This window comes from Podarcis cretensis (genome assembly GCF_951804945.1).
Source record: "Podarcis cretensis genome assembly, chromosome: 7".
NCBI lineage: Eukaryota > Metazoa > Chordata > Lepidosauria > Squamata > Lacertidae > Podarcis > Podarcis cretensis.
In genome coordinates, this window is record NC_137176.1 from 10357032 (window position 1) to 10379087 (window position 22056).

A 22056-nucleotide genomic window follows, 5' to 3' on the forward strand; every position below is an offset into this window, starting at 1 on the left:
GCATGTGTGAGTTGGCCCTTAATCTGTCCAAAGCAGCTTGGTTTCTCTAAACTTCCTCTCCATTTATTATCAAATTTAATGATGATATTAAGTTCATGATTGGACACAAACCCAATATCTTCTGGCAGGCCACCTGGAGATTTATCAGTCCTCTTATCATGTTGGTTATCTTCTTTTTTTACTTCGTGCTGAAAGTGAGAGAAGAGTAACCTGGAGATTTATCAGTCCTCTTATCATGTTGGTTATCTTCTTTTTTTACTTCGTGCTGAAAGTGAGAGAAGAGTAACTATACATTGTCTGGGATCCCGAATACGTAAGTACACATGTTCAAAGAAACACACCCCAAGTTGGGTTTCTCTTCACTCATGTTGTGCTCAGCATGCCTTTGATTGCCCAATCCATTTTGGTTTTTTGGATGTTGATAGGCCAAGCTTTTCATAAGCTTCTGCGAAGATTTTTAGGATGGATTGGAGGTCATCCTCTGAGCGTGCACAACACTACCGTACTTTTCGCCTTATAGGATGCACCGGCCCATAGGACGCACCTAGTTTTTTTTTTGGGGGGGAAATATAGGGAAAAAATTATTTCCCCCCCCCCAGCCGCGGATATCTGCCCGAAGCGCGGGGCGCTCTGCTTCAGCGCGCCCCCCGCTCCGGGCAGTAGGCCGCTATCCGCAGCCTGGGGAGCCCTGCGGGAACTCCCGTGGGCTCCCCAGGCTTGCGGATAGCTTCCTGAAGTGTGGAGAGCGTGAGGGGTCGGTGCGCACCGACCCCTCTTGCTCTCCACGCTTCAGCGAAAGCCTGCATTCGCCCCATAGGACGCACACAGATTTCCCCTTCATTTTTGGAGGGGAAAAAGTGTGTCCTATAGGGCGAAAAATACAGTGTTGTCATCTGCATACTGAAGCTCTATGATGGAAGTTGTGGTAAACCTACTCTTTGCTTTCAGCCTGCTCAGATTAAAGAGCTTTCCATCTGTTTGATATATGATTTCTACTCCGGAGGGGAGTTTCCCTTCAACAAAGTGTAGGATCATGGCAATGGAAATAATGAATAGAGTCGGGGCAATAACACAACCCTGTTTAATACCTGATCCCACTTTGAGAGCCCTTGTTACCTGCGATTGTTGCTGTCATATTATCATATTAAGAACTTTTGCCAAATTACCTGAGGGGCTGTATTTAACCAGAACTCGGGTCGCAATTGGCTTGCGGGCCAGACTTTGGACATGACTGTCCCATTGGGAAATCATGTTGGCCAACCAACATGCTTAGGTTTCTAATGAATGCATGAAGGGGTTAATACCATAGAGTATGCTGTCCTTACAGGCTTAACTATCTACTTCCCCTCACCTTGGAAGGAACTAGTAATCAAGTCTTTGTTCTCCAGTTTACTTGAGAAGCTCAGCATGTGAAGAGGTTTGAGTTGGTTGCGCCAGCTCAACTGCATGGCTCTCAGCATCCATTCTTGAGTTCCTCTACCAATAATTTAGGACCTTTCACAGCTTTGTAACTAAGGTGAATATTATTGCCTGAGCGACGTTTTATGAAACACATGAACCTGACTTGAGTGTGTAAGTAAACCATTTTTTAACTTACCAAACGTTGTGGCCTTTTGGGAAAGGTAATACAATTTAGAGTTTAGATGGAAAGGGTTAAATTATTTCTTTACTGCTTCAAAGTAGTAAGATTTTTTCTGTTAACCTCAGTGCCTCATCTCAACTCTGTAATTTGTGTGGCTGTAGGTTGCTAGGTTGTTTTATCTGGATTCTTTGGTGTGTTGTCGCAGATGGAAGTTCTATCCATTGTTCAGAATACCTCTGCTGCTGCTCTCCCCCCCCCCCCTTGCTACTTACTTGGTTCAGTGAGGAGGTTCAGTTGCCTGGCAGCTGCTAATATTGGAGAAATTTGTGCTGAAAGGGAAAAAAAGAGGTTGCAAAGATGGCAACTGATGAACCTGAAGGTGACGTTGAAGAGTATAAAGTAAAGATGGAAACTGATGAATCTGAAGGCAGCGATGAAGAGTACATAAGACCCAAGTGGGATAGTAAATTCCAGTACCTTTTAAGCTGTGCTGGATTTGTTGTGGGTCTTGGAAATGTGTGGCGTTTTCCATACTTGTGCCAAACCTATGGAGGAGGTAAGAGAAAACCCACCTTTTCATTGGAGATTAGTTGAGGGATTGTTCAGACTTAAACTACGACAAGCTCCTTGTGTTTTAAAATAATGTTATCGGTTTGGGGTGTTAGGCTGTGTTCCAGACCCCTGTAATCTCTGGATCCAGCAACTGTTAAAATTTAATCAATGCTTTTAATTCTTGGAATAGCCAGGCTAGCCTCCCAGTGAGGCGATAGCCTGGGTGGTGAGCCATTAAGGGAGATTAAGGGGCTCTATGTGGCCTGGAGGGATGCAGGGGGCGCTGTGGGTTAAACCACGGAGCCTAGGACTTGCTGATCAGAAGGTTGGTGGTTCGAATCCCCCCAACAGGGTGAGCTCCCGTTGATCGGTCCCTGCTCCTGCCAACCTAGCAGTTCGAAAGCACATCAAAGTGCAAGTAGATAAATAGGTACCGCTCCAGCGGGAAGGTAAACGGCGTTTCCGTGTGCTGCTCTGGTTTGCCAGAAGCGGTTTAGTCATGCTGGCCACATGACCCGGAAGTCAGCCAATAAAGCGAGATGAGCGCCGCAACCCCAGTGTCAGTCACGACTGGACCTAATGGTCAGGGGTCCACTTACCTTTACCTTTAAGCAGGAAGAACATAATTAGCTGACTCCATGTAAGAGTTTAAACATTGGTTCCTAAGACTTAAAGTCCCAGGACCCTTTAAAAAAAAATTCTGGGTGAAATTGATGAAGTAGCAAAATTTATTGAAAGGAAAGCACCATTGCAAGGGTGGGTGACCAATACAGGCACACCTGGTTCTGGAGAAACACAGTTTATAAAGTCCCTCATGCAGCCAAAAGTCCCTCCTCCACCTGCCCACCAGGAAGGAGCAGGCAACGTTTACAGCCTACCACGTCCGCCTTATTAACAGATTTCCAGCCCACTTCCCCTGTTCATCATTGTACAAACATGGTCAAAGTTCCCTTGCATTTTACCTACCGTATTTTTCCTTCTATAACACGCAGATTTTTTCTCCTAAAAAGGAAGGGGAAATGTCTGTGCGTGTTATTGAGCGAATGTGTGGTCCCTGGAGCCAAATAGTGCAAGGGGAGGCAAAAAAAAAGCAGGCAAAAATCAAACCGCGCGTCTCCTAGAAGGGAAACTTGAAAAGAGGAAGCGGCTGCTTTCCGGCATTCTGCCTCAGGGTCTTACTGCCCACCCACCTCTGTTTCCTTGCTGTGTTTGCTCAAACCGAACAAAGAGCAGGGAAAGCCCCTCCCCTCCAGGCAAGCAGAGGGGAAAGCTGAAAACATGCAGGAGTGAGAGAGAGAGAGAGAGAGAGAGACAGAGAGCGCGAGCTGGCTGGCTTGGGTGGGTAGGTGAGGGAAAACTTTTGCCTTCCTTTCCTCCCTACCCCTCTCCTGCATTCTTAGCCAGCTGCTTCTCTGCACACCCCTCTCCTGCTCCTTGTCCCTTCTGTGTTTTTCCTTCCCTCCCCACTTAAAATGTGGTTAAAAAGCATGGATCCACATGGATCCTCAGGATCTTTGCATTGGGTCAGCCCAAATTCACCATCAGAGCACATAGCATGTCCATGGCTACAGCCTGCCCCCCCAAAATCACGCACCCACTGTTGCCTGGGGCTGCAATGGTGCAAAAATGTGGTTACAAAGCATGGATCCACAGGGATTCTCAGGATTTTTGCATTGGGTCACTCCAAATTCACCATCAGATCACATGTCTGTGGCCACAGCATGAAGCACAAAAATGATACATCCACTGTTTCATTCAGAATGTTTTTTTCCTTGTTTTCCTCCTCTAAAAACGATGTGCGTGTTATGGTCAGGTGCGTGTTATAGAGCGAAAAATACGGTATTTTACCTATCGACATAAGCAGCTGTCCTAGTAATATTCTGGTTAACCGCTATTTGTTCCCAATGCAAGCACAAGCTAGTTTCATATCTGACAAAGCTAAAAGGGCAAACCACAGTTTGCTAATCAGTTGTTCCAGCCCCAGGTGTCAGCGGGTTTCCGTGTCTGGTTCTTAACCACAAGCTATATGACGTTCCATGCATTCTGACCACAGGTTTTGCTAAATGTGTATATCTTGGAGCCGTTTGAGGTCACCTATCAGCTACATTCCCAGAAATTTGCAACCCTTATCTGATTCTATGCATCCTAGTTTTATCAGGTAGCCAATTTGCAACTCTTCAGATTTTACACACACACACTATGGATTGAGGTCTTATATTTAAAAAGCATTACTAAAAGCATCCTTAAAATGAAAATGAAAAAGCAGCCATAGCCCCGGGCGCAGAATTCTGAGGGGACACAACCAGCGCCCCCCCCCCGGCATTGGCTTCCCCACCCCAGCAAAGGCAGAAAAGCAGTCCAGACCCATAGTATGCAGGCAGGGATGGAGGGAGATGGACAAGGGGCACCCCAGCACAACCTGGCCTGGCACTCCTCTCTATGGGCATCGGGGGGGGGGGATTCACCCTCCAAGGGCTATGGCGGCTTGCTCGGCTTTCCCTTGTATGGTCTGGCAGGTGGCACCGGGAACCCATGCTATGCCACTGCTATGAGCTAACTGTGCTTGGCTATTGTGTTTCTAGGGGTATTCCTGATTCCATACATCATCGCGTTTGTGTTGGGAGCCATCCCTGTATTTTTTCTTGAATTAGCTGTTGGGCAATGCTTGAAAAAAGGCTGCATTCGACTCTGGTGGCACATCTCTCCTTACCTGGGAGGACTGGGTAGGTTTCTGTAACTGCCTTTACTTGTGATTATACAATCTTCTAATCCTTGCTCCTTCCTGGAAATGCATGGGCTCTGTGAGGCCGTAATAGCAAACTCAGTCGTAGTAAACTCAGGCAGTTGTCTGGAAGATAAACAGGGCCACTCAGAAGCAGCCTTTCCGATTTCACCACCTGAGGCAAAATGGAGATTGCCTCCCCCACCCCCCTCAGTTTGTTTAATTCACAGAGCAATGTTCTTTTCCAGACTGCCAGAGTTCAGATAGTCATTGGATTTGATCTTTCATTTGTGCAGATCAGACTCTTGCAATTGTCTTTGTTCATGCCAATTCTGCGTGTGCTTGCATATTCCACAGGTTACACTTCCCTGATAGTTTCCTTCCTAGTGATTCTCTATTACAATATGCTTTTAGCCTTGGTGATATGGTATCTTATAAACTCTTTCCGAAACCCGTTACCTTGGAGTTCCTGCCCAACAGATATCAGCAAACCAGGTGAGTTCCCAAGTCTCTTGCTGCTTTCTGTTATTAGTATCTGCTTTTCTATGTATCCTTCAACCACCACATTAAATTGTTTGTCCAACTCTACCACAGTCAGCAATTGTCAGACCCAGCTTTGTCCCTGCCATGCCTCCTTTGGCCGTAGGGAATAGGATATGAACTGAACTAAACACTCGGCAAAGTAATGCAGCAGAGGTAGAATAATAATAATATTTTTATTTACACCCTGCCCATCTGAAAGAAGCAGCGGTAAGTTTACATTTAAGGCATAGCTTAGTTTAAGAATGGTTTAAAGTGCTGTGTAGATGGGGCCAATAGCTTAAATCAGGTGTGGTGGATCTTCACGCCCTCCAGCAGTTACTGGACCACGACTCCCACAATCTCTGGCCATAGGCCATGCTTGCTAGGGCTGATGGGAGTTGTAGTTCAATGACAGCTGGAGGTCCAAAGGTTCCCTATCCTGGCTTAAAGTTTGCTAGTTATGCCAAAGCAAGAGCTTCTTGTGCAGAGAGAACTGATGCCCGAAGAAAAGCCCCATTCCTTCCCCTTCCCCTTCATGGAATAGCTTTGAGAGGATGAGGCACATATCCATTCACCTGGGGCTGTGCCTGGTTGCATCCCTATCTCAAATATATGTAGGGCTGGAAAGTTTTGTTCCAGGCTTGGTCTGGAAGAGCTGAGGTGAAGCATCTCCTCTTGATGTCATTCTTTTGGAAAGCCCTGTTTGTCAATCAAGAGGAGGCTATTCCCCAAACTAAACAATACCTCATTCTAGAACTCCAGAGGAGAGGGGTTTATGGTAGGTTCACATTTTCCTTAAAAACAAAACAAAACATGGAATGGAATGGAGTTTTTAAAATGCAGTGGTGCTTTGGGTTAAACCACAGAGCCTAGGACTTGCTGATCAGAAGGTCGGCGGTTCAAATCCCTGCAACAGGGTGAGCTCCCATTGCTCAGTCCCTGCTCCTGTCAACCTAGCAGTTCAAAAGCATGTCAAAGTGCAAGTAGCTAAATAGGTACCGCTCCGGCGGAAAGGTAAACGGCGTTTCTGTGCACTGCTCTGGTTTGCCAGAAGCGGCTTAGTCATGCTGGTCACATGACCCAGAAGCTGTACGCCGGCTCCCTCGGCCAATAAAGCGAGATGAGCTTTATTGGCTCATAACCCCAGAGTCTGCCACAACTGGACCTAATGGTCAGGGGTCCCTTTACCTTTATACCATCTGCACGCTCAGTTGGTGCAGAATGGGACAACTGCATATTCCTGAGCGTCAGGTTCCTTTCCGACTCTTCTACGATTCCATCTGTTTTGATAATGCCTTCTGTGCTTGTTATTTCAGAACTTATTGAAGAATGTCAAAAAAGCACAACTACCAATTATTTCTGGTATAGGTATACTTTAAACATAAGCACGGATATTACAAACAGTGGTACGCTTCAGTGGTGGCTGGTTTTAAGTTTGGCAGCCTGCTGGTTACTTGTGTTCATTTGTACAGTACGAGGAATTGAAACGACTGGAAAGGTGAGCAGGGATTATTACCAGACACCTGTATTTCACTGACCTGGTCCTTACTGAGGTGGTAAAGCCATCTTTGGACTGCACCATGTGAGATAGGAGGCAGCTCACATGAATGAATGTTCTACCATATTTTTAAAAGGCACCTGCCCATTGAAAACTAATGCGTCTGGGAGGAGGCTAGGTTAGAATCCACATGCAGGAGGTTTTTTTTTGCATGTGTTTGATCATCGTATTACCTGCCTACCGTTAGATATGGTACAGTCCAGACAGAAGATAATTATCTAATATTCTATTTTTAAATTTTGGGGGAGAGGGCCTGCCATTTTGTAGCTGAAATAGCAGCATTCTCACAGAATAGGCATGGCACACTCAGCATTAATATCTTGGCTTATGTTTGTGATATTTTCTCTGAATGGTTCCCAATACACCCAATTTCTGAAAAAGCCCAGACGAATCCCAGGAAATTCTGGATGTATGGCAGCCCTAGATGCATCTAAGAAAACAGACTGTAGTTCCTTAAGTAGTCACAAGGTGTTTTCTATCTTCTTTTTTCTGCAACAGACTAAAGGCTGGTTAACACATGCATGCTTGCCTCTTCAATCAATCAATCAATCAATCAATCAATCAATCAATCAGTATCCTACTTTTCATCCAAAGATTTGAAGCTACTCTCTCTTTCCTCTTGCAAACAATCTGCTCACAATCTTTCAGTCGGTTAGACTGTCTCAAGAACTGTCTCAAGAACTGTCTTCATGGCCATAGGCACCAACTTGGACAAAATGTTGGGAGGGGGCCCCCACTGCCTGCACTTCCCCCACCTCCCTGCACTTCTGTGGAGCACACCTCCACAGGTTTCCTCAATTCTAGTCTGCCATGTTAACCACTGCTGCACCACACTGGATGGCACCATTATGTGGTGATTTACACACATGCATGAGCTGCTGTAGCTCAAACATGGCAGACAGAACTTCTACATTTCCTCAAACCACCCTAAACAAAAACAGTTTATCACTGAGTTGGATTCAGCTGCAACTGTTCAGTAATTTTGTGTGCACAGTATCTGTTTCATGGTATTGCCTTAACCTCTTCCTGACACTCACTTTTTTCTTCTCTGCTTTGCTCTTCCTCTTAGGCAGTATATTTTACAGCCACATTTCCTTACCTAATTCTAACATTATTCCTAATTTATGGACTGACTCTCCCAGGAGCTGTTCACGGATTACTCTACTTCATGACTCCTAATGCAAGTATTTATTCAATTGATCCTTGGTGTTCCAGATGATGTACAGAAAGTCTGACTTGGTCTTTTAGAGGTGGCTTTGAAATTTGAACTTTCCTCTATGCTGCTTCTTTGTTTACCACATAATAATAATAATAATAATAATAATAATAATAATAATAATTTATTATTTATACCCCGCCCATCTGGCTGGGCCTCCCCAGCCACTCTGGGCGGCTTGCATAGAAACCAAAAATACAGTAAAATCGCACGTTAAAAACTTCCCTGAACAGGGCTGCCTTAAGATGTCTCCTGAATGTCAGGTAGTTGTTTATTGCTTTGACATCTGCTGGAAGGGCGTTTCGCAGGGCGGGCGCCACTACCGAGAAGGCCCTCTGCCTGGTTCCCTGTAGCTTTGCTTCTCGCAATGAGGGAACCGCCAGAAGGCCCTCGGCGCTGGACCTCAGCGTCCGGGCAGAATGATGGGGGTGGAGACGCTCCTTCAGGTATACTGGACCGAGGCCGTTTAGGGCTTTAAAGGTCAGCACCAACACTTTGAATTGTGCTTGGAAACATACTGGGAGCCAATGTATGGTCTCGGCGGCCGCCCCCAGTCACCAGTCTAGCTGCCGCATTCTGGATTAGTTGTAGTTTCCGAGTCACCTTCAAAGGTAGCCCCACGTAGAGTGCATTGCAGTAGTCCAAGCGGGAGATAACCAGAGCATGCACCACTCTGGCGAGACAGTCCGCAGGCAGATAGGGTCTCAGCCTAAGTACCAGATGGAGCTGGTAAACAGCTGCCCTGGACACAGATTTGACCTGTGCCTCCATGGACAGCTGTGAGTCCAAAATGACTCCCAGGCTGCGCACCTGGTCCTTCAGGGGCACAGTTACCCCATTCAGGACCAGGGAATCCTCCACACCTGCCCGTCTCCTGTCCCCCAAAAACAGTACTTCTGTCTTGTCAGGATTCAACCTCAATCTGTTAGCCGCCATCCATCCTCCAACCGCCTCCAGACACTCACACAGGACCTTCACCGCCTTCACTGGTTCTGATTTAAAAGAGAGATAGAGCTGGGTATCATCCGCATACTGATGAACACCCAGCCCAAATACTAGTTGGGATCCACACATATTCTGGCAATTGTACTTTGTTAACTCCCTCTGGAATCTAATCTATGAAGAACAGAAACTTGTGTAAAAAGTGCCCTTTTCTAAAATTCACGAACACAGGCAACCCTGGGTCAAATAATATTTTTCGGAAGACAGGGCAGAACTACACTTCATTGTGCCAGCATGGGGTGTCCCAGTTCTGTATTCTGTATTCTGCTGGGGCGAATGCAGAGATGGAGAGATGCATTTGCAGAGGAAGCCAGTGGGCAGCTACTTAATCCTCCCTATGCCCACCAATTCTTCCCTACAAATGCTCCCCTGGGCTGCTTTTTGTTTCTCCGCCTGACAGGGTCCAAGACTGGAAGATGTGCAAGTGAAGGTAAAAGCACTCTAGTGAGCATTTGTAAGGGACTATCGCCAAACATGGAAAGAGTTAAGCGCTCTCTCCTACACACTGATTTCCCCCCTCCAGCAAGCCCCCAGCAGGCAGTTTGTGAAGCACAGGAATTATGAGACTAATCATGTGTTTAGCCCTGAGCTCTCTCTTTCTCTCTCACAGTTTAAGAAACTCAACAATCCACGTGCCTGGCTTGATGCAGCCACCCAGATTTTTTCCTCTCTTTCTTTGGGATTTGGGGGACACATAGCATATGCAAGCTACAACCCGTCAAGGTAGGTTTGGTAGCTTTCGCTCACAATATGGAGAGTTGTTTGACGCAGTCAAATTGACTTCTATGAGATAGCGCCTCACTGATCTCTGGAGACAAGACTCAATTCATTCAGCCCACACTGGAGCCCAGGAAAAGCGGCTGGCTCTGTTCGCTTGATGTTTCCCTGTGTGAGTCCCAAAGATGCCCTTTATTGTTCTTTCTGCAATGCCAGTGTTGGGCGGATGCCCCAGTACACAGGCTGTCGCACACAAACAGCGGCAGGTTGCATATGCATGTCTGCGTGTGAAGATCTCCACATCATCTGCAGGAAGGATGGAAGTGAAAGTGGAAGTGGGAAAATTTCAGCTAAGTTTGAGATGCAGTCCCACTGAAGTCAGCTGCAGAGCTCTGACTTGAGAGTTTTTATTTTTGATCAGAAGGCAAGTGACTGAGGCAGCTGCATGTTCTCAGTACTCTGGTTACGAACTTAATTCCTTCCGGAGGTCCGTTCTTAACCTGAAACCTAGTGGTTCTCTAGTGGTTCATGTTTTTAAACTGAAAGCTGCTTTGAGTCCCGTCAGGGAAAAGGATGGGGTATAAACAAATTAATAACAATGACAAAACAACACATTCCAGCTATTTAGTTTCTGTGGCAATATGTCCCCTGTGCTTGGCCATTTCTTCAGGCCCATCTTGCAGCCAAAGAGAATCTGGCAGGCTAAGCATTTCTAACCAGTTTAAAGTCTTCTGCAGACACCAGTATTCACAGCATTGGAAGAGGGACCCTAGGACTAATTTTGCCTCCCCCCCTTCTCCAATTTCATTGCAAAATGATTGTTCCCTGCTTCTTGCATTCCAGCTTGTCAGCCTAAAAGGGAAAGATGGATTTGAAGCCTCCAAGAAATGGCATTGTTTGAGGGCATACACAAGCTTAAACCGAGAGTATGTCCTGTAAATGGCAATCTCCATCCATTTATTATTATTATACCCTGGATGGGGGTTGGAGAGTGTGCACAAAAGATGTTAAGTTGCTCAAAAGCTACAAAGTCAGTCTGTTGGCACAGAGTGCGTCCCTCTGAGTGAAAGGCAGCGGAACAAGGGGAGTTAGTGGGCTGCCTCAGGTGAGAGGTAGGGTTGCAAAGGCCATTTGGTTGTTTAGACTGTTTTATCTGTTTTTATTCAGGTATTTGGTTAAATTGGAAATGCTACCTGTTGTCCTTATTGTGGTTTAAGCTTTACTTGCCTTGTGATGCAGATGGTTTAAATCTGTTGTAATTTACTGGAGCTGATTTTAGGCTGACCAGCTGTAATTTTCATATATTGTTATCCCCCATCCCCGGCTATATCTGTCTATTGCTTTGTTTTACTGTTCTGGGATTGAAAATATTCAGTGAAGAGTAGAGTACAAGTACCTGAAATGTATAACATTAGAAGGACTCAGTGCTGTCCTTCGTAACATTTAATTGGGTTGTTATGTACTTGTTTTTCCTAGAAATGACTGTGAAATGGATGCTGTCATGATAGCAGCAATAAATTCTGTGACTTCTTTGTTTGCGTCAATCCCAATTTTTTCAATTCTGGGGTTCAAAGCAACAGTGGCCTATGAAGAATGCTTGGAAAGGTGAGCCATTCACGTTTCACAGTTAGGAACCAATTTAAGGTGTTGGTCCAAGCTCTCTGTTCACAATTTGTTTTGTTTTTCATTGTCTAGAATTTAGTGTCATTTCCCCCCCCCCTTTAAACCAGTTTAGGGGACCCCAGAGGGCAGAGTTAAAATAAGATTGTAGCATAGAACACAAAGTATACAATCCTGCATGTTCCATGTGCATATGCATTAATTCAGGTATACAGGCAACTTCCTTTTTGTGTGGGGGTTGCGTTCCTGGTCCCAGTGCACGTTAGTGGTTGCGCATAAGCCCATTTGGCCCCTGGCCTGCCCCTATTTGAAGCAAATTGCTGTTGTTTTTCTTAGGGACTGTGGCAATGCAAATAATTCGTATCATTCCTGACTTTACTGACAGAAATGTTAAAAGCATCACCAAGGCATTCAGGAAAGACAACATCACTGTAGACAGCAGCGCATTTTGGCTCAGTTATTTGAATGGAACAGATATCAATAAACTGGCATCTCTCAACCTGGCAAATTGTGATCGCCAGAAATTCCTTGATCAGGTATTCGTACTTGCATTACAAATGATCCAGTTGTAAAAGTACAGTATGCACTGATTTTGTAGTCGCCCGAACAACGCCACTTGCTGGAGCTATTGCCACAGACACGGCATTAGTTCCTGATGGCATTCATATGCTCTTTTTCTGCCAAGGCAGCTATTTACAGGAAATGGTACAAAATAGTCTCAGACTTCAGCTCCTTATGCACGATCTCTGTGAGCTGGGTTTTCTGGCTGCTCCCTTCCCTAATGACATGCAGGTTTTAAGCAGGTGCAAGGGCAAGGCTGTGTTTGTTGATAGAACCTGATGGCTATATGTTCCCTGGCTTGGGCATAATGGTGTCTCCATTACCAGCCATGGGCTTTTGCTGAATAGGATCTGAAGTGATAGGGCTCATCCAGAGCTTTTGCGGTTTTTGCCATGACAGGTAGTGCATTGAGTAGGGACCAGTAGGGTGGCACAAGTGGAGCACAAGTCAGCTTCCCAAGAGTGCACATTGCCATTGCTTGTGGGGGAGGACAAGACAGTGGGGAGCTTGGCGAGGGTGGCTGCTGTGGCAGAGCCAACCTGCTGCTCCTGTTGCAGCACTTGCACCATGCCAACCTCCCTGCCGCCTTGCTCCTCTCCTTCAATGCAACCTCACCTGAGAGGAAGCGATGACAGACAGCACTGACTGTGTCAACAGCTTTGCTATGAATGAATGGGGCTTCCTTCTCTGGTCACATTCCATGAAGGCTTCTGCAGCTTCCACTGCATTTTTCTGTAGAGTTTCTCTGCCGGACCTCTGCCGTGCTGCAACCTCTGCCGCACTGCAAGGTGGTCACAGGCCTGGATTTCAGCTACCACTGATGTGATGGCCCAGGCAGGAAATTCTTTCAGAAGAGCTGTGTTTAGCTCTTTGGCTTCATACAAGCTCCTCTGTCTCTGGTAAACTAGCTTGTTACTCTACCCATATGTATGAGTGCACAGAGACCACAGGTTGTTTGCCTGCGAGTTTAGGTGGCTGCTTTTATTATTTTATTACCATTCCTTCACCCTTAGATCCCAGGGCAAGTGACAGCAATTTAAAATGCAACACTAAAAACAGATTACAGCAACTTAATACCACTAAAACATGGTGAGTCCTAAAAATGCACATCTCAGGTGTCAAAGGTCAAGGTCAAGAGGGTTTTTTGTTTTCCCCACCTACCCCAATAAGAACTTGTCATCAGTAATGACTGTATCTTATTCCAGATGATGGCTAAATGTTGAGTAATGCAACATTTTGCCTCTGCATTAGAATAAATAACATTTAGAAATCAATCTGACAAATTTTACCATTATTTGTGAATTTTGCAGAGTGTTTCTGGAACTGGCTTGGCCTTTATTCTGTTCACTGAAATCGTCCTTAAGATGCCTGGATCAAACACTTGGGCGATTCTGTTTTTTCTCATGCTGTTCAGTCTTGGTATATCTTCCATGTTTGGATTTGTTCAAAGTATCTTGACCCCTCTCACAGAATCTCGCATTGTGTCTAGATACATATGCAAGGAAGCAGTATGTGGTAAGACATCTTCTTCAAATACTTTTCTTATCAATACCATGCTCAAGATTAATACAGGCAAAAAAAGTTCCTCTTTAACCAGACCTTGTGCTAATTCTATGGCCTTTTAATTGTGTTTGTGGGAGTGGGGCGTTAGTGTCTCATTTCTGTTCTATTTATTTTGTGCTTTTATCCTGTATTTTTATCTTGTGAAACCGCCCTGAGATCTCTGAAGGGTGGTATATAAATTAACAAATAGTAACAGCAACAATAACAATAATCTGCTGGGCAGAAACTATATAGTTTTAATGATGGCAGATTGCACCCATTAACTGTTAAGGAGGATAGGTGAGCAGCAAAACATGAGTGTTTGGCAAGAATGGAACATCTATAAACACACATCTAAATACCACTTTTTATTTCCTTTGTGTTGATTGACAAATGTTGTTGTCTGTAGGTTTAATATGCCTTACTGCCTTTCTGCTGGGCCTGGTTTTTACTCTGAGATCAGGAAACTACTGGCTTGAGATGTTTGATGCCTTTGCGGGGACCATGCCTTTGCTCGTCATTGCTTTCTTTGAAGTGATCGGTGTTGTATATATTTATGGAATGAAAAGGTAATATTTCTTTGCATGTGTATCTGGATAAGTCCTTGGGTGCTGCATGCTGTATTGTAACATCATCAGCATTAATCCTTATTAACAGTGTTAGCATTCAAATAACATTTTAATATCCTTCCTCTACAATGTCTCAGACAACCCTGTGCAGTAGGCCCACCTAGCGAATTCACTGCAGAAATAAGATTTGAACTGAAGATTTCCTCATTAACAGCTCAGACTCGATTCCCAGCTGCTAATAACTTTCTGAGCCAAGCCTGTGGGTTTTTTTTGCTGAATTTGTGAGTTCTTCACTACTGAAAGCACTTTTTGCAGCATTAACTCACACAAGCAACTCAAGGCAGATGAACACATGCGGCCGTATTCATAACTAAGCAATTCTATTGAGTAATGAACACACTATGGAGAAGCTAGGCTAATCCACCTACATCTTGTCATGCAAATCAGAATTTTATAGTGATTGAGTGCCCTGCGCACCCATCCCTCGGCCTGCTCTCCCATTTACTTGGTAACTAACCATAATTTTCTTCTAGACTCACTCTTCCCTCATATGGTAGTTTTCTATGTGGTGGTGGCAGCGATCAGTTATGTTTAATATGAGGGCCATTCAGTCTGAAGAGGTACAGTCACCAACAGCCATTGCTATTTGAAGTGGTATGCCCAGGACCCAGATTTACCAGCACCCCTTATCATAGGGATCATGAGCACCAAGCCCATTGATAAGCTGGTGAGGTGTGACACTTCCATTTCCCTCCTTTATCCTGTGAAAACAACACTCTAAGCAACAAACCTTTATTTAGTCTATTTATTTATTTATTTATAAAAGCATTTCTGCACCGCCAAATAAAACACTGGGGTGATGCACAACATTTATGTTAAAAATACAATTGCAAACAGTACAAATAGTTATGGAAGTGGATAGCTAATCAAAACATTAAACAGCAAAGAGTGATAAGGTTCCCACCAGATCAGAATGGTTATTAAAGCTGGTAGAATATGCTGAACTGGAAGATTTGTCTTTAATCTAAAGAGTTGCAGAACAAAAACAAACAAACATTAAATATTAAACAGCAACGAAGGCCTGATCTTTAGGAGAAGCAGGTAAGTCAAAAGTGAGGGTGTCTGCCAGATCTCTTACTGGCCTAGGTGCAGCAAGTGATACCTGGTTATTGTATTTGAAGTATAATCCATGTCTCCCTGCTCAGAAATAAATTCCATTGCATACAGTGGGAATACGATCCCAGCTAAGATTTGCAGCCCTATGCATAATTTGGGGATATACACCCCAAAATTTGCAATAGGATAAAGGTTTCCTGTTGTATTTAATTCATTTGTGCAAGTGATCATTTGATGTTGGGGCGGCAGCAATTTTTTTTTTTTTTTTTTGGGGGGGCTACTTAACAGCCCAAGCAGCTGTCAGAGAGGATAGATCTCTATTTGAGGTAGTCCTTGGTTTGAAAATCCCTCTGGTTTAAAAGATGAAGAACTCTAGGCAGGGAGAGCAGGGGCTTCAAAGTTAACACCTGGAAAGGAGATGGAACAGGCTAGCTGATCAGTCTTCCCCACTATCGAGACATGTAATACATTTCTATTTCAGTCACAGAAATCATTTCTAAATTAGCACATAAACGCAAGCCTGAATCCTCTTTTGTTTGCATTTCCCTCAGATCCCTCACTAAATATATCCATTTCATTAACAGATTCAGTGCAGATGTGGAAGAGATGACAGGAAGACCATTAAAAGGCTATTGGAAGGCAACGTGGCAGTTTTTCTCCCCAGCAATAATGTTCCTAATTTTTGTGTTCTATGTACTTCTTGAGCCACCTGCAAGCTACAATACGTGGAACCCAAATTATGTAAGTTACCTTTATACAAGTCATTACTAGTCTTTCCCTAATTTGCATTCATGGGGGTGGGGGATTGAGCTCTCACTCCAATATTGCTGCTATGAACTCCTGAACTGATAAAGATGCTCTGCTTAAGTACAGAATTCCTCTTTAATGGTTTGGCTTTACCTGCAAACTCTTCCAATGTCTCCCAAGACAGATGGATGCCAACTACAACCTATCATAACAGGGCATAAGCTGCAATTTCTGTATTTACTTATGGAACTCAAGGTCGCCTCCATGTGGTTCCTAGCTAGTCAACCATTGAGACACTGACCAGTCCCAGATATACCGTATTTTTCGCTCTATAGGACGCACTTTTTCCCCTTCAAAAATGAAGGGGAAATGTGTGTGCGTCCTATGGAGCGAAGACGCCATAGCCCCGCTACCTTCTCCCGGCTGGAGAGGTGACACGCGGCTATGGAAGGAGCCTCTATAGAGGATAGCAGCTTGCTTCCCGGAGCGCCGGGCGCACTGAAATCAGAGCACCCGGCGCTTCGGGAACACACTCGCAGCCTAGGCAGCCCTGCGGGAGTTCCCCGCAGGGCTCCCCACACTGCGGATAGCAGCCTGCCGCCCGGCGCGAAGTGCGCCCTAAAGCAGAGCGCCCCTCGCGCCGGGCAGACATCCGCAGCAAGGGGAGCGCTGCAGGAGTTCCCCGCAGGGCTTCCCACGCTGCGGATAGCAGCCTGCCACCCGGCGCGAAGTGCGCCCTAAAGCAGAGTGCCCCTCGCGCCGGGCAGACATCCGCAGCAAGGGGAGCGCTGCAGGAGTTCCCCGCAGGGCTCCCCATGCTGCGGATAGCAGCCTGCCACCCGGCGCGAAGGGCGCCCTAAAGCAGAGCGCCCCTCGCGCCGGGCAGACATCCGCAGCGTGGGGAGCCCTGCAGGAGCCATAGCCCCGCGACCCTCTCCCAGCTGGAGAGGTGACGTGCGACTATGGCAGCAGCCTCTCCGCTGCACCTTTCCGCTGCTCCCTGACCTGCTCTTTGGGGCTGCTGGTGGGCTTCCCGCCGCCAGCCCCAAAGAGCAGGTCGAAAGGAACCTGAAGCCTGGAGAGCGAGAGGGGTCGGTGCACACCGACCCCTCTCGCTCTCCAGACTTCCAAGGTAGCCGCCTGAACGCACCTTAAACAGCACCTTGTTTTAGTGCGGGAAAACAAGAGGGGGGAAATTCTCCCCCTCTCTGCGCAGCGCCTCCTGCCGCTTCGCTGAAGGGGCGGTGGGCAGAGAAGGGGAGAATTTTTATTCTTGTTCTCCCCCCTCTAAAACAAGGTGCGTCCTATTGTTCGGTGCGTCCTATGATGCGAAAAATACGGTAACACGCAGAGGATTGCCACTGGCACAATGGGACTTTCTTCCCCTCTCCTCCTCCCATGGCACCCCAAAATTTGCTCGGGGTGCATAAGGGGAGGAGAAAGGGAGAACATCCCATCATATGGGGAGACATCTTTGTGCTGATGAAGCCATAGTCTTAGCCCTACACTGCATGCAACCCTTTCCCTTTTGAATATTGCCAACCTTTGCTTAGCTCCCACTTTGAAGTATTAACCAGCTGTAATTTCTGTCCTCACTTACCTGGGAGCAACCCATATAACCTGATGGGATTTCTTTCTGCGTAAACGCATAGAAGATTGTGCTGTTTAATGTGGCTTTCACGCAATACATTTGTTTCTCCCAAAGGTAAATTTTCCTGCAAAAGAGCCAAAAAAGTATCCTACCTTTGCTGTCGTCATCTCTGAGATGCTTGAAACTGTACCATGCTTGATGATCCCTTTCGGAGCCATTTACCAATTTTGGAGAATTGTGTTGAAAAAGAAACTGCTACGAATAATACATCCAGATACCAGCACTGGTATCCCTGGTATCACCAGTAGCACCTGATTTTAACTTTTGTTTCAGCGATCTGGTCACCCTTGTTTTCCCCATTCTATCCTGACCATTAAAAAACCCCACACATGTATCCTCAAATTTAAGGTATTCAATCAGTAAGAATGTAAGGATTTCTGTGTAAAACCATTTTCTAAATAAATGCATCTTTATATATAGCACTCAAGAATGTTCATAATACATAACACATAAATTATCTAGTAAGTCTTACTATGCCAACCATATAAGGCAGGTCCACATTCTTATACCTATATTGCAGGTGTGGGGGCTGAAACTGAAAGAAAGTGCTTTGCCTAAGGCCATTCGGTGCATGAGATTTAGAAAGGGGGAAACTGCTAGGGGCTGATTACAAAATGATGACATTGTAAGTGGACACCCTCCAAAACATAAGTAGACAGAACATGGTAATTCCACAGTAAGGGTCTTTTCAGGCACTACCCTTATGACAGACTGAGATATATAAATAATAACTGGAATTTAGAAGACACAATCCATTAAGTCACAAGTTGTATTTTCTAAATTGGAGATCTGGGTCTTACCAAGTAAATGGCCTGTTACAAAGAAAGATACAACTGTTTTGGCTGAAAGGCCATGTGCAGTACAATAATAGTCTTGAACATGCAAATAATTTGAGGATTACTCAGCAAGGTTTACGGAAAACCACATGGTTCTGGCAGCCACAATGATAAAATAATGTGCTACCGAGTTTTTAAAACCGAAGTCACATTTTTAAAAGCAATTTACAAGGCTTAGTGAACGGAACACAGAAACTTGCAGCCATAGATCACTTTTTAGGCAAGATACCTAAATAGGCATCTCAGCATTATTGCATTACAGACAAATATATTTCCCCCTGACAATTCCAGGTTAGGTGAATTTTTCACACAGTAAAAAATAGAACTAAAAATGGAGCATATCCCATTACTTTCTTTGCTGATAAAATGCTTTGAAAACATTGTTTTGAGCTCTTGTATTCATAGCACTAAGCGTACTTTCAGGCACCAAATTACTACATTTTTCCTGCTTTGAGGTTGACTTAGCTATTTATTTATTTCTCTTTTTTTAAGGGAAAAATAAATCAGTTTACCTACAATAGGATCGCATCTGTCAATCCAGAATGGCTTTGAAATCTTCATATAGTGATGGTTCTGTCACTTCCTTCAGGAGCTGTACAGAAGCTTCTGGAATTTGCCGGAGCAACCGTATTTCACCTGAAAAGATGAATGCTAAAATCGCTGATCAGATAGACAAATCATTCCCAACAGGGTTATTGGGTGGTCCGCAGGCTGTCTTTTAAAATGAGGGCGGCCATTTTTTGCCAATGCAATGCCTCTGGGCTGCATGGCACACTGGCCCACCCCATCCCTGCACTCCCAAGGACATTTTGAAACTGCACGTGATGGGGAGCAGGCTTCCTAGCTGCTTCAAGCACCCCCCCTCCTGTCATTTCCAGTATTTGGAAGGAATGCTGCCTCCCACAGTGGAGGGAGAACAATAGTCATAATGGCTAGTACCCATTTCCTCCCCCATGAATTTGTCTAATCCTCTTTTAAAGCCAACCAACTTGGAGACTATCACTGCCTCCTGGGGGAGAAAGTTTCGTAGTTTGACCATAAACTGGCCCATCTCTAATATATATAAAAAGGAATTATATGGCTCAAACCTGCAACAAGGCTCTTTAAAAATAGTTCAATGCCCTCAAGAATCTCAAATACATGTAACAGATTAGCTTTTATTGCTAGCACTATGCCAGTGACTATACAGATAAGATGCCCCAATCAGAGCAGTATCAGCTTGACATCATAAAATCCACATATCTTTAAGGCACTATAATTGCATCTATAAATATTTCAAATGACTTGCAACTTAGTGCATTCAGCTTCACATTTTAATTTTATTTTTTTAAAGGGGATGGGCATTTGGGGGGTGGGGGTTGTGAAAGACTTTGGCAGTCCCACTCACCTTTGAACCCTATGTGTTTTGACTATACACGATTTATGCGCTATCCCCGGAACATAACGCCCGCCTAAGTTGAGAGTCACCTGTTCTAGCATTTTCCTACCCATCGATATCCTAATTTCTCAAAGCATCCGTAGTTATTCCCTACTCCCACCCCTGCATTGTCAAGAATAATGATAACAGAAACTAAATCAAAGAGTCGCTTCAAGAATAAACTTAGCAGTTTTTAGTTGGAAAGGAAAATTAAGAGACATGAACAGCATTTGCATGTCTTGGCATGAAGCGGAGAGGTACTTACATTGTTGGAGTGGTACAAGAAGACATTTGTAAATAACTCTGTGATTTCCTAATTTCACACTGAAGGCACGATAGCAGAGCCATTGCACAGCTTTGTATGTAAGCGGTGCTGAACCACCAGCAGGAGAAAAAGGTATATCTAGGCATAAAGCAAGAAAGAATGACATAAGCTTGTTTAGTGAAGAGATTTTATATTCTTTTTTTAATAATCAATTTTATTAAGTTTTCAACATATAATACAACAAAAACAAGCAGATTTAATATCTTAAAAAAACACAATAAAAAGAGTAAGAAAAAAAGAATAAAAAAGAGTGAAGGAAAAAGAAAACCAAACCAAACACACACACAAATTATTCTGTCAACCTTCTATTTTAATCTTCAAAACTGATACCTGCCTCTGGTGAACAATGTCAATGTCTACCTGATCACTGCCATCCGCTCAGTGCCCATCTACTCCCCAGGGGTAGATTCCATCTTTCTCAGCCTCACACCTTAAGAAAAACTACTCTAATCTATCTCTCACACAGATCCCTTCTCCTCTTCAACATCTCCTTGCCTACTCTACCACCCTCAAAAAGTAACTTGAATTTGAGGAAGACTTAATTGCAGCTATAATTCCCTGGATTCAATTGCTACCATCGTCGGTTAAAAGGACTGAGTAAAAGAGGCGCCAAGGGACGCAGGTGGCGCTGTGGGTTAAAGCCTCAGCGCCTAGGGCTTGCCGATCGAAAGGTCGGCGGTTCGAATCCCTGCGGCGGGGTGCGCTCCCGCTGCTCGGTCCCAGCGCCTGCCAACCTAGCAGTTCGAAAGCACCTCCGGGTGCAAGTAGATAAATAGGGACCGCTTACCAGCGGGAAGGTAAACGGCGTTTCCGTGTGCGGCTCTGGCTCTGGCTCTGGCCAGAGCAGCGATGTCACGCTGGCCACGTGACCCGGAAGTGACTCCGGACAGCGCTGGCCCCTGGCCTCTTAAGTGAGATGGGCGCACAACCCCAGAGTCTGTCAAGACTGGCCCGTACGGGCAGGGGTACCTTTACCTTTACCTTTTAAAAGAGGCGCCAGGCATTTAAAATGTGTGTGTGAGGAAAAAGCACGTCATGTCTGTCCTGGTGCCACCCAGATACTGTGGGGACTGTCGCCCGCATTGGCCCTGGCCATTGGCCACAATGGCTGGGGTTCATGGGACTTGCAGTCCAACAGTATCTGGAGGACACAGGTTGCGCAAAGGAAGTGGGGCAGCAAATGAGGCTCCTCCCTGCAGCCCAACCAAAACAGCAGCTTGTGAAAACAGGATGAAAGCGTTCAACTGGTCCGCCTTCAATGTCACACTTCTTGTGGGATGCAACATCACTGTTGCAGTCAAGTGTAACATTTCCTATTTGCCTAGAGGACTTCCTGTCTCGCCTGGTCTGGAGCATCCTCCTCCTGCTTGTGACTAGGTAGATGGGCGTGACCCTGGCAGACCCTACAAAAGGGTCTCTCTTGATGCTCTTTTGCTGTCTGCTGGATCTCAGCCAGCAGCACATGGGCTCATTCCCCATGTGGGATGAGCTCACACTTTCTTCTGTAGCTATAAGCTAATGCCTGCCTTCAGGGATCCAACTGTGAACTGAAGGTAAGTAAACTTCTTATTCTTAAAAGAAGACTATTGTGTCATTATTGTTTTTAAGAGGGAATTAAAGGGGAATTTACCAGCAAAATCCAATCTGGACAAGAAAAGACTAAAATGCTTAACAAGAGATTCTAACGAATCCACCAACTAGCTTCCTGTGATATACAGGTAATGTGCTCTGCTACTAACTCACTAGCTAGAGGAAGGATAATATTTAATCAATATATCCTCTCCTACTATCCACAACATTC

General features: G+C 45.1%; 2 protein-coding genes and 1 long non-coding RNA gene across 13 annotated transcripts in view; 2 read left to right on the forward strand and 1 right to left on the reverse strand.

Moving 5' to 3' along the window:
• LOC307220275 overlaps positions 1 to 18669 on the forward strand; it is a 57911-nt gene extending 39242 nt beyond the window's left edge. The window contains exon 2 of the long non-coding RNA XR_013840809.1: positions 18527 to 18669. This is a non-coding gene — a long non-coding RNA (uncharacterized lncRNA). The remainder of the gene's footprint in view (positions 1 to 18526) is intronic.
• The window catches only part of TERT (telomerase reverse transcriptase), a gene marked incomplete at its 5' end in the record, with an annotated part of 57071 nt that overhangs the window by 9973 nt on the left and 25042 nt on the right, over positions 1 to 22056 (reverse strand). The window contains 4 exons of one of the 11 annotated variants that reach the window (XM_079983927.1): positions 14854 to 15728; positions 17627 to 17741; positions 19026 to 19149; positions 20196 to 20333. In XM_079983927.1, coding sequence (XP_079840053.1) covers positions 19046 to 19149; positions 20196 to 20333 — 242 coding nt within the window. In that variant the 3' untranslated portion in view covers positions 14854 to 15728; positions 17627 to 17741; positions 19026 to 19045. Of the gene's footprint in view, positions 1 to 14853; positions 15729 to 17309; positions 17742 to 18145; positions 18213 to 19025; positions 19150 to 20195; positions 20334 to 22056 lie in introns of those variants that run through there. The other 10 variants (XM_079983926.1, XM_079983922.1, XM_079983924.1 and 7 more) reach the window with 10 other exon arrangements.
• On the forward strand, positions 1654 to 18099 carry LOC307220265 (sodium-dependent neutral amino acid transporter B(0)AT3-like). The gene is made up of 12 exons (XM_079984026.1): positions 1654 to 2138; positions 4717 to 4857; positions 5214 to 5351; positions 6695 to 6876; positions 8006 to 8116; positions 9765 to 9877; positions 11348 to 11476; positions 11877 to 12027; positions 13363 to 13567; positions 14004 to 14163; positions 15864 to 16020; positions 17732 to 18099. The coding sequence occupies exons 1-12, from the start codon at positions 1940 to 1942 to the stop codon at positions 17930 to 17932; spliced, it is 1887 nt and encodes a 628-aa protein (XP_079840152.1). The 5' UTR covers positions 1654 to 1939; the 3' UTR covers positions 17933 to 18099.

Bases quoted from the DNA above. Each gene is read 5' to 3' on its own strand.
- LOC307220265 (XM_079984026.1), top strand. From the start codon at position 1,940: ATGGCAACTGATGAACCTGAAGGTGACGTTGAAGAGTATAAAGTAAAG. The intron at 2,139-4,716 runs GTAAGAGAAAAC...TTGTGTTTCTAG, and splicing joins GTGCCAAACCTATGGAGGAG to GGGTATTCCTGATTCCATAC. The intron at 4,858-5,213 runs GTAGGTTTCTGT...CATATTCCACAG, and splicing joins TCCTTACCTGGGAGGACTGG to GTTACACTTCCCTGATAGTT.